This window comes from Epinephelus moara, chromosome 1 (assembly GCF_006386435.1).
Source record: "Epinephelus moara isolate mb chromosome 1, YSFRI_EMoa_1.0, whole genome shotgun sequence".
NCBI classification, from domain to species: Eukaryota; Metazoa; Chordata; class Actinopteri; order Perciformes; family Serranidae; genus Epinephelus; species Epinephelus moara.
The window spans coordinates 11656246-11671932 of record NC_065506.1 but is presented as its reverse complement, the minus strand read 5'-3'; the positions used below and the strand labels follow the sequence as shown (position 1 = coordinate 11671932).

Genomic DNA, 15687 nt, shown 5'->3' with positions numbered 1-15687 from the left:
CCAGAAATGTGTCACTCTGACAAAAGAAAAATCTTTTTTACACTTAGGGCTGTAAGAGTATGGAATGAGTATGGAAAATTAGACTAGATAAATTCTGGTCAAATAAGGATTTTTTTTATAATTATAAAGCAAGGATATGATTTTTGTGGATCTGGATTATTTTTGAGATAAAGTGAGATTATCTTGGATATATTGTTATATGTATTTAAGTGATATGTATGTATTATTGAGGTTTTGAACTGTATATTGTGTTTTGTTTTTCTTGTATGGCTGATAGTATTTTGAGTCTGATGTAGAGGATTTATATCCTGTATCAGATGTATTTTCATTAAATTTCATTAAAAAAAATATGCAAGACAATTTATGGTGCATTATGCATTCTACAGCAAGCTTCCTTAGTTACATAATACTGAGCTTTATCTAGTCAATAGATAAAAATGGACACTTCCTGTTTGTGTTTTCAAAATAAAATAATTGGCACATGTAGATGTGTTTACTAGTTCTTCAAGTGCACAGAGTCAAAGTACAGATGCAGGGAGAAGGTGAGGGTAATATTGTCCTGAGTGCAGACACTCAGGCAATTCATCAGTTATGCGGCTAATAAAATATGATAATGATAATGAAAATATGGATAGTCCACCTGCAGATATCTTTTAAGTAGATAGGATAGGGTAGACTTTAATGTACCGGAGGGAAATTTGTCTTGGACTTAACAGTGTCTGCAGTCCGAAAACAACTATAAATACATCTAACACAGTAAAATACAGCAGTTAAAAAGCAACAAATACATTCATCCATCATCATGAAGAAGGCACACATATTACAACAATACTGTGCTGACCAGAAAAGCAGGCAGGCATAGACACATTCCACATTCAACAAAGTTACTCTGAGAATATGTAGGTATGTTCATCATGAATTGTCATATACTGTATAGATATTTAAACATCTATAAAATAAAGTAAAACTGTTGAATTGGTTAATCTCAACTAATAAACTGTTGAAATGTTACAAATAGGCTACTCTAAAAGCTACCTGTAGGTGGACTATCTACAGCACAGTAGCACCTCTGAAACAAGCTTTTTGATAAGACTCTACAAAATGGATACTTTGAAAAACATGGTCTGAAAACAGGAGGAAGCAGAGGCAATGTGACAAAATGCTGGTGGTCCTTGAAAGCTCAAAAGATGAGACAAAAGTCCTACTTAATTGGTTGGATGTTTGAGGGTGGATGTTGAATGCTGACCTAAAAATTATATTATTTGCCTTGTCAGACTCACTCTCATTGTACATTGTTAAGGTTTACAGATTATTATGATCACCCTCGATTTATTTATCCTTTTTTCCAATGAAGTGTAATCCAGGAATGAATAGTTGCGTTAATAGCATGTAAGTCGATTGTATAGGCCTCTCTATCTATTTGCAATAATAAATCAGTCTTAATTATGAGTAAAGGTTGTTGTTTTTTTAGTTTGTTTGTTTGTTTTTTAAGTGTAAATCCTTCACCAGTCCCATAAGCACTACATCCAGATTCGTCAGAGTAAATTTTATTTTGAAAGCTGTAACCGGAAGTTGTTTCAGTTGAAATTCCCTTAGCTGTGTCCCACTCCCTGTCAGTCCGCCCGCCCCGCTGAGCTGCGGTCCTGTTTTGTACAGTCAGTTAGCAAAAATGAGCGACAAAGGTCTGTCAGACGATGCAGCGGCAGCAGCTTGTAAAGATGGAGACCCTATTACTAAGGTAAGATGTTTACTCTCGCTTTCGAAGTTGAACAAAACTTCTACCAGACAGTGTCATACCTAGCCAACCCGACAGGCCAACGACTCCCAGACAGGTTAACCAGCTATGAGCGTTGCGTCCATTATCGGACAGCAACGGCTCTTCACAAAATGTGCGCTGACCACCCGGTGACAAGTGGTTAGGTTATCTCAGACATGTTTAACAATGCTTATGGCGAGTAATGAAATGACATACACACTTAAAATAACGTTAACAAATGCCAATGTGTGGTGGTTTTACATGCAGTTGTAAGCTAGCTAACGTCAACTCCCGGCGAACTTTTCGTGTGTAAAGAAACTCATTACAAACTTTGTGGAAAAGCTGACATGTCATTGATCACAGTTTGCGCACGAGTTAAATTTTAACGCAAAAACTGTCCGTTCTAACAATAAAAGTTGATATTTAGGCGCGGCCGGACCAGAAACACCTCGCGTGCTGTGGCGAAAAGCAGGCGGGACTGGGAATGGCTAATGTGGGCAGTGTTGCAAGAACGAGCTGCTGGAGACACCTGGCTAACAAAAGCAGCCACAAGTTGAACATTAGAAACTTTTTGGACAATAGATATTATTGGCCTCACTGCCAGCTATTCAACTCCCACTAACTGTGCTGCATGCAGCTTATTCTGTTAATTTAGATAGAATACATTGTATACAATTAATACTCAGTAATATAATCAATCTACACTTGCCAGGGACAGGTCACGCCATTGTTCAGAAAAGTCAAACAAAGGTTCATTTGTAGCAGTTTATTTAAATAATTTCTTTTAGCTGTCATTCACTTCTATTAAAGGGAAAGTTTGGATTTTTTTTTTTTTCAAGTGGGGTTGTGTGGAATACTCATCCACAGTCATTGTATGACACATAGTAGATGTAAGTCAGCACACCTTAAGTTATGAGAAGCAGGCTGGAGTGTGGCACAGGAGCTAAGCAATGTACTAGTGTTGTCACGGTACCAAAATTGGGGCCCACAGTACGATACCAGTGAAAATATCACGGTTCTGAGTAGTATCACGATACCACAGCAAAAATCAGGCAGATGTGCCTTTTGTCATTTATAAAAAGATAAATCACTTTTCTATAATACATCAATGATATTTCAATGGAATAAATTACTTATTGACTTATTCATACTTCAAAAACCGTTACCTGCCACAAAGAGAGAAATGTGAACAGCTAGTTTCTCCTCTGACGAGTCACATACCTCTGTGCCGCCACAGCTCGGCTGTTCAGGTACTACTGGGCAGTCATGACACCAACGAAGAGGAAATTATGGACGCATGGATACTCACCCTCTTGTGATCTGACTTTGAACTTATCCCACAGTAGTGGTACCGTGAGGTACCGTGGAACTACGGTACTCCAACATTATGGTATCATATGTACTGTCCGTGGTGTTTTAGTACCGCGGTCTAACGCTGGTACCAGTATACCGTGCAACACTACAATGTACTGCTTTGAATGGGGGTCAGCAGCAAAACTTTTTTCAGCTACCTAAAAAAACGTCCCACCTAAAACAATCACTATCATTTTAAGTGTATGCTATATTGAGAGTATTTTCACTGCATTACCTTTCTGTCAGACAGCCTGTTCCAACAAGGAAGCTGTTAACGGCGTCAGTTCCCCTTCCATCATCTCGTCAAAGTCACCAGACTCCGTAAACAAAAACAGTAATTTTAGCTTGCTGAACACAGGAAATGCTGGTCTACTGCTGCTTCGATCAGTTAGTTTGTGTTACTGTGTGACTTAAGTGTATCCAAATGAATCTTTTTAAATGCCAAAGTCACACAATAACACAAACAAAAACATTTTTGAGGTAGGGGTAGACCAGCAGCTCCTGTTTTCAGCGATGTTAAATTACTGGTTTTCTCAATGGAGTCTGGCTTTGAAGAAAGCACTTGAATCAAATATAGATTTTTTGTTCGTTTGTTTTTTTAGGTGGCTAAAACATGTTTTGTTGCTGACCTCCTCACAGCAGTAGTTTGCTTAGCTTCCATGTCAGCCTCCAGCCTGCTTCTTCAAATTGGGAGCGTGCTGACTGACACTGACTGTATGTAACATGTTGTCTATGGATAAGTACCCCATGCAACCCCACTTCAAAAAATCTGAACTATCCCTTTAAATGCTATGCTAAAGACATTCAAGAATGTTTCCAGTTTAATAACAGATCAAAGTTCACATTTGCTAGAATATGAAAAATAAAAGCAACTTTACAATACTGAATAAACGTCCAGAGAAAGTTTTCAGACCTCTTGCATCATGATCCACTTCTCTGCTGTTTGTTTGCTAAGAGTTTTCCACATAATCAGATTTCCATAATATGGCAAAATGCACTGCTTCTGTTTCATCCTGCCAACCTTCTTTGAGTTTATAAGCTCCACCAGAAGTAATGAATTTAGTGTTTCGGTGAGAAGGCTGCTGGCTGGAACATATCGATGTAGTGTAGAAATGGATTATGCTGCTGCTGTGTTTGGGGAGTTTCTATGGATGTGTTGTTAAAACTGTTAAATTTGACATGGTAGGAGGAAGGGCACAGGAAGGGGGAACAGTGGCTAACCACAGAGATAACGCATGGCTGTGAAACACACACAGAGTAGTGGTCTGGTTCGCCAACACTCATACAATAAAAAATATCAGGATCAGGGTGAAAAGCAGGGGCCTGTTTCGTTAAATTTGCAAAATGCAAGCTGGGGTTTCTGAGATAATTTCTTCTCATGTTAGTTTTAACACATTTCACCTGTTGAAATTCACATTATACTTCTGAACCATCCATGGACCTGAGAGATCCCTGCAGGACTCTAAAATTTACCTGCAATTTACAAGCAATAATCCTTTGTGAAACGCAATGCTGTCCCCATTTGCTTATGCATAGAGATGGTACTCGCAAATCCCTTTGGTGAAGTGGGCCCTGGTGCAGTATAGCCTACATTTAAGGACAACAGCAGACTGTCATGGCATGTTTTGCATAGAAAACGAGGAAGTAAATGTAACTCATCCAAGCACGCCTGATCCTCACAGTGTGGTAACACTGACTGATGCTTAGCTCACACAGATGTGGTGACCATTCATTTGTGCTTGGTTGCACAGAGGTGTAGTTTGGTTGAAATCCCTTTTCACGAGTGAGTGCCAGGATACATATTTTCCTCTGCTGGGATTCAGGCACAGCCAACCGATGACAGCCAATGTGTTGTGAAGGCCTCTCTGAGCTTTCTAACACAAGTATATAATTCATGCTTCATATTTCACAACTTTAACTATCCCTGTACCTTACATCGCTAATCTTCTAAGCATTAATGCTCATATGTATCGTCAGTTTATTTTTATTTATTTATTTATTTTTTTAACAGCATTTTTCCTAGAAATCAGTTCTTGTTCTTTGCTGCTGAAAGAAGATTCTATGGCATTTATTCTCTGTATGTATTTCTCCATGTTTCACTAAGGGTTTAACAGAGCCATTCCATACAGCAATACTCCTTCTTACCCAGAAATTGCGCTAGGGCTCCTGAAAGGTCTCTTCTTCATGCCGCCTTTGCATTTTTACACAGAATGCAACAATGCCGGTTTCATGCTGCTCCAGTGTGTGATTTTAGACAGCATGCTGGCATTGCGGAGTCAAAAGAGGTTTGACGGGTGTGACGTAACATATGCGTTGACAGCACTTTATAAACAATAACAATGGCATTAACATGGCAATAAAAATCATTCACTGTCTCTGTTCTATGGCAGCTGATCTCGTCCTCTGCTTGGAAGCTAAGGAGCTCCTGGACACCATTGTTTTCCCAATTTGTGGACATTTTCACCCTCTGTTCTTTTTCTCTGAGTTAGCTGCTAACTGCTTCCAGCTATTTTTTGAATCTCCCACGGTGGGTTGCGCACATAACGCATTGTTAAAACGTTACACTCGTGCCACTTATAATCCTGTCCTGCTGGAAGTTTTGTTTATACAGACATTGCTTCGGTTCTGTAAGTTACTCCAATGCCAGCTTAAAGACGAGACAACTCTGTCCCCGACAACTCAGTCCCCCAATTCTGTCCTCCTCCTCTGTCCTCAACATTCTGTGTGCGGTCCACATCCTCCTCCTCTTCATCATCATCCACATGAATATTACTATCTGACCTGTTGAAAGTGAGCTGTCTTGAGTTATAAAATTATTCTGTACCCCCCCTATTTAACGCAATAGTAATGGATTGTACTGGTGGCTGATACTCAAGTTTATGTATCGGAATCAGTATCGAGAAGGAAAAAATGTTATCACAAAATATCTAATTGATTTATAGTGCTGCTGATTACTTGACTTCAGGTGTTAAATGTGTTATTGTGTTTCTGTGTCTTAGGATTTCATGATGCAGCAGACTATGCTGCGGGTCAAAGATCCAGTAAAATCCTTGGATTTTTACACCAGAATCCTCGGCATGACGTGAGTATTATTGTGTGCTTCAGTTGCGTGAATCTTAATTTCTGTTTGAAACAAATAATGCTCAAAAAGTGACACAATGAACCCTAAACACTACTGGAGCTTTTTTTGGCTCTGTGTTGTTGAGAATGTCTCCAATACATAAACTGGACTTTATGACTAGTGTGGGGTTTTCTCTCTTGTGTGCGAAATCTTCCAGGCTCCTGCAAAAGTTTGACTTCCCCTCCATGCGATTCTCTCTCTTCTTCTTGGGCTACGAGGACAAGAAGGAAATTCCTGCAGATGTGAATGAAAAGACGGCTTGGACCTTTTCCAGAAGAGCCACCATTGAGCTGACACAGTAGGGTCTACAATATATGCCTTTCTGTCTTTCCTCTTTTCTTCTCTTCATTTCCTCTCTTACCTCTTGTATTTCTTCTCCTGTCTTTCAGTAACTGGGGCTCTGAATCTGATGAGAGCCAGTCTTATCACAATGGAAACTCAGATCCACGTGGCTTTGGTAAGATCGCTCCCCTGTTTCACAAACAAATAGAAAAGACCAAAATAATTAATATAAAAATGTAAAAATCATCTTTGAAAAAGAGATTTACAAGTTCAAGACTTTTTCTCAAAAGAAAATCACGTTTAAAGGCATACAAGGAACAGTGTTTCAAAAATTCATTCATTATTTATTCCTTCCTAATGCATATTTTTGCTTTTAACTGTCATGCATCACATTTTTAAGGATATATTTCTTCTTGTTTGCTACTGTTTGAAAATGCCTGCATGTACGTATGTGTATGTATCAGCTCTCTAAAGCAAACTATGTACCTGTGTAAACTTATTATGAACAGTCCCTGTTTGTCTGCCTGGCATTTGACAGGACACATTGGAATTGCAGTACCTGATGTCTATGCAGCCTGCAAACTGTTTGAAGAACAAGGAGTCACATTTGTCAAGAAGCCAGATGATGGTAGGATGTGAAGTCTTTGCAAATATGAGGGTCACAGACAGGTTAAACAGATAACACTTAACAGGCTCAAAAGCCTTTTTTAAATATATTTTCTTTCACCTTTTCACATTTACTTCTCCACTTCCCTTTTTTAGCTGGCTTTTACACTCAAAATGGAAACTAATTAAAAATGAAATTGGGGTTGAAACAGTCTATTCCAGAAAGAAAATCCTTGATTCAAATTCTCTGCTATACAATTTCCAAAAGATGATGATTTGTATTGTCACTGCTTATTAAAAGTGGGGAATGGGCAGTAAGTGCTTAAATATAATAGTGATGAGGTAATGTTTAATGTTATAATAAATCTACCAAGACTGTTGTTCATTTCTACACTGCTCAGCTTCAGTGTCATCTACTTCACCCCAAGAGTATTAAAGGAAGGCATTAGCTGCTTGCAGATGTCTGTTAACCCCAAACTAACAGATAGTCATAAGTATTTGTACTTCTGCACCTTCTATGTAAGTGACAAAAGATAATTTTTATGTATATTATGACTATAAATTTCCATCATCACATAACAGAAGGTGTCTGCTCACTGCTATATACATATAAAATACATTTTTCCTCAGTCATATGATTAGTGCACCATGATTAGAACACACTTGTGGTCTAAAGTTTTTATGTTTATTCATACACTATTAACAATTCTTTCTCTTTCCCCTCTCTTATTTTCTTCTCAGGTAAAATGAAGGGCTTGGCCTTCATTCAGGACCCTGATGGTTACTGGATTGAGATTCTGAGTCCTAACAATATGGTGTCCATCACCTCCTAAAACTATGACAACATGCTACCTGCTGCAGTGCATATGGGCCAGACCTGCTGTGGCTTCACTGGGAGAATGAGTATAGGGGTTTAGCGGAGAATTCAGCAACATGCGCTGGAGAGGGGAAATGGAGCGGGGATCACTTGCGCAGTGGCAATCAGTGCGCCCTGGCATGGGCTGGACTTAAATTGGACAGTTGATGAGCAAATAGATTAGATACCTGAGTTTTTGCCATGAATAGCAACTACTTTGTGTAGCATGTGCGGTTCATTACCATCATCAGTTTGTATGTGTCTTAAAAAAAGTGATGCTAAAATAAAGCGGTATTACTGTGTAATAAATGTGAAAGCCACCGTTTTAATACAATGCATTTGTGATTTCTTGTTGTTTTTAGAGATGAAGCAAAAAGTAGCTGTATTTTCACCAAACACTCAATGCCAAGGCATCACAATAAGGTGACCTGTTTTTTTTTTTTTGTTTTGTTTGTTTTTGGTCCTGTCCAGAGTGTACCCTGCCTCTTGCCCACTGTCAAGTGGGATGAGCTCCAGCCCCCACCCCTTGACCCTTAAGAGGATAAGCAGTGACAGATAATGAATGACTGAATTAATGGAGTGTTTCTGACACAGTTAAGTCATAAAGGGGAAAAATATGATTCACAGTTTTTAACATTTACAGAATTAATGTTTAGAAGTCAAATCTAAAATGATTAGCACTCACAATCACTGTTTTTCAAAAAAGTAGTTTTAAAATTCTCACAATATACCACCTCCATCAGCAAAACTTTATTCGTCCACTACTGAGCTGACATCTTTTTTGATACTATTGATAGGTAAAATCAGGTCTGGAAAAAGGAAACATTCATGCCCAAAATATTTATTAATAATTATATTACGTGTCAAAGTGTCTAGTTGCTTGAGGCATTGTGTGTATTTGATTGCACATTAGTTTATATTATGATATCTATTATTATTATTATTATTATTACAAAATATCAAATTTCAGACACAATCACACTTTTGTGTGGGGGCTCACATTTTGATGAATTTTCAAACCAAACAATAAAATAAGTTGTCAAGATCTGAAGATAACACAGAGCAATTCTGGTGAAGTTTGAGACGGATAGATAATTTCTCAAGCCATTTTTTTTACACGAGCTACGTGCAGGCACCGTGGCTTAGTTGGTCAAAGCACCTGTCTTATAATCAGATCGGGGGTTCAAATCCCAGCAGTGCCTGTATCACAATTATTAATCAACCTGCAGTTGGATGTCAACAGACAAACTTGATCCCTAAAGCACTGAGACCAGTTTCTGACCTTTGCTTCTACCTATCAAGTGGAATCTGCCTTATATCCACCAGACGACTTGCAGTCAAAGTTTTTTTGATTTGCTGTCGCTCTCTGCACGTTAATTTATCACAAATTGAACCCTAGTAAAAAAAAGTCTCTTTTACCCTAGTAAAAAAGCAGGTCGAGCTCACTTGACTTTATTTCTGCACTTTCCAAAGGTTTTTTTGTGCTTTGATAAAGCTGGGAAACTAGAAAGTCACAGTTGTTCCTGTTGTCGAACTACTTCGCCTGGATTTGCTGAAAATGCCAGAAATATTTCGTAGTAAATATTGACTGAATCCAGTATCTGTGGTCTTTGGGTTACCTGCCAAGGGTGTCCAACTTACAGCCCACAAACCAACACCAGCCTGGCAAAAGTTCCAATCCAGCCGCCGGATAACTTTACACTCCTAGTATTGACGGGGTCATGGAAAATCATGGAATTAGTAAAAATCATTTAACGCCCTGGAAAGTCATGCACTTTCGTTATGTATAATGAAATTGTTACAGTAATGGTACAGTGTTGCAATATTTGGATATACTCAAAAACCTGCTGATATCCCAGTCTTTCATAATGTTTGAAAGCAGGTATGGTTCTCCTTCAGACCAGAAATTTGGGATTTTCTCTTAGGCATGCACTTCTACACCAGCTTTGCATATTGTCAGGTTGATTTGTGTATGACATATCCATGAAAATGTGCAGAGTCAACCGTAAACAGACGAGAGGCAATGTGTCGCATATGGTGGGAAATAGCCCAGTTGAGACATATTTTCAGAATATGCTGTATACATGTCCAAATAATGCCATTAAAACCCAAATTATACCGGCATATTCAGTCACCAAAGTAATATAAAAAAGTAAAAGGTAAAAGTAATATCTTTTAGCTGTGCTCTTTGAGCAGGCACCGTGGCTTAGCTGGTCAAAGCGCCTGTCTCGTAAACAGGAGATCCTGGGTTCAAATCCCAGCGGTGCCTTCTGACCGTTCTTGGTCTTCAATATGTAAGCTTCCCAGTGAGACCAGTTTCTGATCTTTGCTGCCTGCTTTACGCCCACCAAACTACTTGCAGTAGAAGTACTGTGCACTTGATGTACATGAGCTGCTGAAGACCACCAGAGATAAGGTAATCTAAGGCATCAGAAAGACATACCTTTGAAGACTGAGTCTAATTTGGGTCCATCTGTTTGTTAACCACTTGAACCCTGGTAGAAAGGCCTCTGTGTTTCGGTGATCGGTCAGCACCTTGAGTTTTAAGACTGGAGGTTCAAGTGCACCCAGAAACTTCTGACCTTATTTAAGAACCATCCAAGGATTTTGTGCCTTGATAAAACATAAACAACCTTGAAGTTTCTGTTGTTCCTTCAGTCATCTGCTTCAGGACCTGGATTTGTTAATGCAAAGTATTTCTTTCCTGAACCGACCAGTATCTGTGGCCTTAATGTTACCTGCATTAGAACAAGACTCTGTGAAGCTTTGAGCTAAATGGTAATGTCAGCATGCTCACAGTGACAGCACTAACATGCAGATCAGCTTTGACTTTTTGATATTTAGAAGTCGTCAGAGTAATAGATTTTAGGTGTAGTTGATGTCCAGGTGCTGTGGCTTAGTTGGTCAAAGCGCCTGTCTAGTAAACAGGAGATCCTGGGTTCAAATCCCAGCAGTACCTTCTGGCTTAATGCAGGCATGTCAAGTTTTGACCTTTGCCAACTGCTTTTCTGTCCATGTTGTCAAGGGCATCTACCAGACTGCTTGCGGAAGAACTCACTTTGACTTGTGCACACCACAGAGTAGGCTGCTTATGGCTGAAGCCAACTCGAGGTCAGATATATTACTACATAATTTTTGTTCTTGTAGTCTAGTTTGGCTCCATCAATTTATTAACCACTTGAACCCTGATAAAATTGTCTCTGTTGTGTGTTGATCAGTCAACACTTTTGGCTTTTAACTTGAAGGCTGGATGTTTGAGCTCACCCAGGAACATTATGACTTTATTTCTGAACCGTCCAAGGGGTTTTGTGCTTTGATAAAACATGAACAGCCCTAAAGTTGCTGTTGTTGCTGCAGTCAGTCTACTTCAGGGCCTGGAATTGCTCCTCCGGGACAAATAAAGTGTTTTGAATTCAATTGAATTGAATTGAAAATGCTGCCAATATTTCATTTCTAGACCTACCAGTGTGTGAAGCTTTGAGCTAAGTGCTATTGTCATGTCATGTCAGCATGCCCACAATTACAAAGCTAACAGTCTGATACACCTTAGACTGTTATTACTACTACTTGATCCCAGAAGTCTCACCAGAGTTATAGCTTTTAACTGTAAACTCTATGCAGGCACTGTGGCTTAGTTGGTCAAAGCGCCTGTCTAGTAAACAGGTGATCCTGGGTTCAAATCCCAGCAGTGCCTTCTGACAATTCTGATCCAGATCACTGTTGCTCAGCTTCAACTTGCAATCTTGACAACAAGACCAATTTCTGATCTTTGCCAACTGCTTTTCATTCTATCCATGTAGTGGGGGACATCCACCAGACTACTTGCAGTAGAAGTACTTTGAACTTGATGTACATGTACTGCTGAAGCCCACTAGAGATTAGATAAATGTGCAATTTTCATCTTGAAGTCTAGTTTTGCTCTATCAATACGCTAAACACCTGAACCTGGCAGAGGGTCTCTGTGGTGTGTTGATCAGTCAGCCTTCCCCTTTTAACCTAACCCCCAAGAAATTGTAGCTTTCTTAATAAGAACACAAACATCACTTTACCATCAGGTCCAGTTTTTGCAATCACATGCAAAATGCAGCCAAAATGGTACTAACCATGGTCATGTGTCCAGTAGTCATAAAACAATTTGTTATTTCGACCAATTAATTTAATCAAATCTCAGCATGTCAGTCTGGGTTTATGCTTCTTGCAAAACAATGTGCAAATCAACAGGTAAATGTAAAAGGCAAATTCAGTAAGATGCTTAAGATATTTGTTTGCTGATTAGAACTGTGATCACAAGAATACTCCCTGGTCTCGTTCTGCTTTGCATCAATGAAGATATTTGACTGCTGAGGATAAACACAATCAAAGATTTAATTTGTGTGTGTAGTAGACGCCCAGGTGAACGACTTAGACTGTTGGGATCCAAGTCGTTTTCTCGCAGTGCTCTGATTGGTCAGTTCAGGCGGAAATCAGGTGCATCAGCGCTGTGATGTGTGACCTGGGGACAACTTTTTAGCAAAGGTCTCTCATGATGCACAGCCTTTTATCAGCTCTATCTCTGAATAAGGAGCATCCCTTCTCTTTTCAACAGATATCGACCACGCTGAGCTCCCATTGTTGGTGCCATCACTCATGGTGAGTGTTAGAATAGAATCAGACTTGGTTGTTGGTTGTGAACCATACCAGCTTTTCATCTTGGCCTGTCCTAATAAAGGATGCTGAGAAATGTATGTTCATGGACAAATATAATGAGAGGGATTCCATCTCTTATAGCACACAGTTCATCCTCAGCTATTGCTTACCAGAAGATCTATGCTCTATGTTTGACTTGGCACCTGCTGCTGTCATAGCTCTATTCTCTTATGATTACTCACACAAAATTTCTGTGAAATTTAAACCTTTAATATAGTTTGATTGATTGTGGCCAACAGTTGCCAGACATCTTGCTCAGTGGAACTATATGTATGAATGAATGTACGGATGGTTCGATAGCTCGCTGCATAATTTGTGTTTTGTACAGTTGTGTTGTAAGTAACAGACATGTAAATACTGCATTGTGCTGTAATACCTGACAAGTGACTTACTCTCTACTTTGAAGCCTTTTTGAAGACAACATGAAGAGAAACTTCCCAAGCTTTCTAATCATCCTCCTTGTCTTCTTGGACCTCTCTGCGCCTCCGTGTGCAGCAAATCATCCCATAAACATTTCACGGATTGTCTACATCTCTCATCCACTTACCTGGTCCAGTGCTCAGAAGTACTGCAGAACACACTATAGTGACTTGGTCACCATCAGAAGCCAAGAGGAGACTGACAAGCTTGCCTTGTACGGAGGCTGGATTGGTTTGTATTACAATTCCGGTAGGTGGAGATGGTCGAGAGGATACGAGGAAGCCACGTTCTTCATCTGGGATCATGGTGAGCAGGGTTCCAAGGAAAATGAGTACTTAGAGCTGTTATCAAGTCCAGTTTCAGTGTACACTTACTACTTTTGATATACTCCCAAGTGTACTCACAGTTTGAGGGATTCAAATGAGATTTAATGACAATAATGAAAGAACACTGTTAACTTTCGCCTCATCTACTATTGACGCAATCAAATTTTATTGTAGGACTACTTAGCCACAGCTGTGTATGGATGACATGTTGGTTTGTCAGTTGGTCATTGCACCACTTTGGTCAACACTGAAATATCTTAACTATGTGTCCGATTGAACTTTGGAACGTACAATCATGGTCCCCCGAGGATAAATCCCTCTGACTTCTGAGGTTTCCCTGACTCCTCTAGGGCCACCATGGTTGATATTTTTGTTTTATTAGTGAAATGGTCTCCACAAATATTGGGTGCATTGCCTTGGTAGTTGGCACAGACATGGTAACATAATGAGTCATAACGACCTTGGTGGTCAACTGACTCCTCTAGTGCTTTCAACAGTTATTTAGCAAATAAGTTTTCACTTATCCATTGCAATATCTCAACATCTATTAGATATATTACACCAATATTTTGTAGACATTTATGGTTCCCAGAAGATGAACCCCTATGACTTGGATGATCCCCTGCTTTTCCTCTAGTGCCATCATGAGGTTCACATTTGTAGTTTTGACTAAAAATATCTCAATAACTATTGGATTGACATTCATGTTTCCCACAGGATGTAATAGCTTTGGTGATCCCTTAACTCCTCTCCTAGGTAAATCAGCAGGTCAAACATTTATTCACAGCAGAACATATTCTATATATTCTAACAGTTTTGACCAAAGCTTCTGCAAAACATTCCTATCAGCCTCAGCTGCACTCTGTTTACTGCTAATTAGCAAATATGAACATGCTAACACGCTAAATTAAGATGGTGCACCTTATACCAAGTAGCTAAACACCAGCACTGCGATGATGTCAGCATGCTTATGTTCATATTTAACATGAAGCATTGTTGTACAGCCTTATAGAGCCTCTAGTATGAACGTAGACTCTTGATGATGTAGATCTCAGGAGCCCAGGAGATGTACAGTGAAACGAGTTGTCCTTCTATGTGAGCATAATGGGGACCATTTAAGAAAATATTTGAATAAGCTCTTAATGAGATCATAGCTATAAAGCTCATTTAGCTTATTATGATGACATCACAAAATCATACAATTACTTAAGTGATGATTTCAACTGTCCAAGCTAATGTAAAAGTTAAGAACATCAGTAAACCAGAAATAGGCATCGGATGTCACAGAACACAAAGGCATGTAATAAATATTTCTGTTGAGTTTTGTAGAGTTACTTGGGGACGATGACTCTGTTCTTAGGTTTATCAGACTGCTGTCATGTCCATGTAACTGGTGTTTTAGTCTCTCTCTCCTTTGTTCTTGTAGATGAACCAGACAGTGGTCAACACTGTACTTTGATGCATCAGTCATGCTCAAAATGGGAGAGTGATGACTGTGCAAAACTTCACCCTTTCCTGTGCATGGATGACAGGATGATTCTGGTCCGGGAGAAGAAGACATGGGAAGAGGCCGTGCTGCACTGTAGAATGTTGCCGGTGGTGAGCTCCACTAACGGAGGTATCATATATCCGTACAACCTTGCCAGCCTGCCAGAAGCAGAGGACATTCTGTTTGACAGAGAGGCGATAAGAGCGCACGCAACCTCTGATCAGGTTTGGTGTTTTTCTGCAGAGTTTGTGTGCATTCATGTTCAAGTGATGTCACTGTAAGTGTCACATTAATGGAAGTGTTTGACATTTTGAGAAATTTGCTTTCTTTCTGAAAGCAGTAAGTTAGCTTAGCTTAGCAGAAACACTGGAATCAAGGGGAAACAGCCTGGGTCTGTTCAAAGGTAATAAAATCCAGCTCCCAGCTCATTAACACATTATATCCATTTGTTTAATCTATAAAGAAATTCAAGGGGAGACATGTCAGGTGAATATGGTAAAAATGTTTAATAGATACCACCATGAAACTTCCCCAGTTGGTTTCTTATATTAAGACAATCATTTTTTATCATTACAAGTTTTCTAAAATTATATGTTTTATCATGCAAATGGAGCTTTATCTAATATGTGTGTATTTGTATACATTTCCAAAACAAAAATCTAATCTGTCATGGTGGAGTCAAAAGTTTCTACAATTCTAGTATTCTACAATATCTAGTGTTATTACTCCATAACTTTAGAAAATACTGACAAGCCATAAAAAAATGTCATGTAAATGTTACATAAATCAAGC

General features: G+C 39.2%; 1 protein-coding gene and 3 non-coding genes across 4 annotated transcripts; all 4 read left to right on the top strand.

Annotated features, from left to right (window-relative positions):
* The first annotated feature begins 1577 nt into the window (after positions 1 to 1577).
* On the top strand, positions 1578 to 8308 carry glo1 (glyoxalase 1). Its single transcript, XM_050053628.1, has 6 exons — positions 1578 to 1738; positions 6109 to 6191; positions 6388 to 6528; positions 6620 to 6687; positions 7051 to 7140; positions 7860 to 8308. Exons 1-6 carry the CDS (start codon positions 1670 to 1672, stop codon positions 7949 to 7951), a joined length of 543 nt encoding a protein of 180 aa, XP_049909585.1. The 5' UTR covers positions 1578 to 1669; the 3' UTR covers positions 7952 to 8308.
* A 1861-nt stretch (positions 8309 to 10169) lies between these two features.
* Positions 10170 to 10243, top strand: trnat-cgu (transfer RNA threonine (anticodon CGU)). Its single transcript has one exon. It is a non-coding gene; the product is annotated as a tRNA-Thr (tRNA).
* A 616-nt stretch (positions 10244 to 10859) lies between these two features.
* On the top strand, positions 10860 to 10933 carry trnat-agu (transfer RNA threonine (anticodon AGU)). Its single transcript has one exon. It is a non-coding gene; the product is annotated as a tRNA-Thr (tRNA).
* Positions 10934 to 11594: 661 nt separating this feature from the next.
* On the top strand, positions 11595 to 11668 carry trnat-agu (transfer RNA threonine (anticodon AGU)). The gene has a single exon. It is a non-coding gene; the product is annotated as a tRNA-Thr (tRNA).
* The last annotated feature ends 4019 nt before the right edge of the window (positions 11669 to 15687 follow it).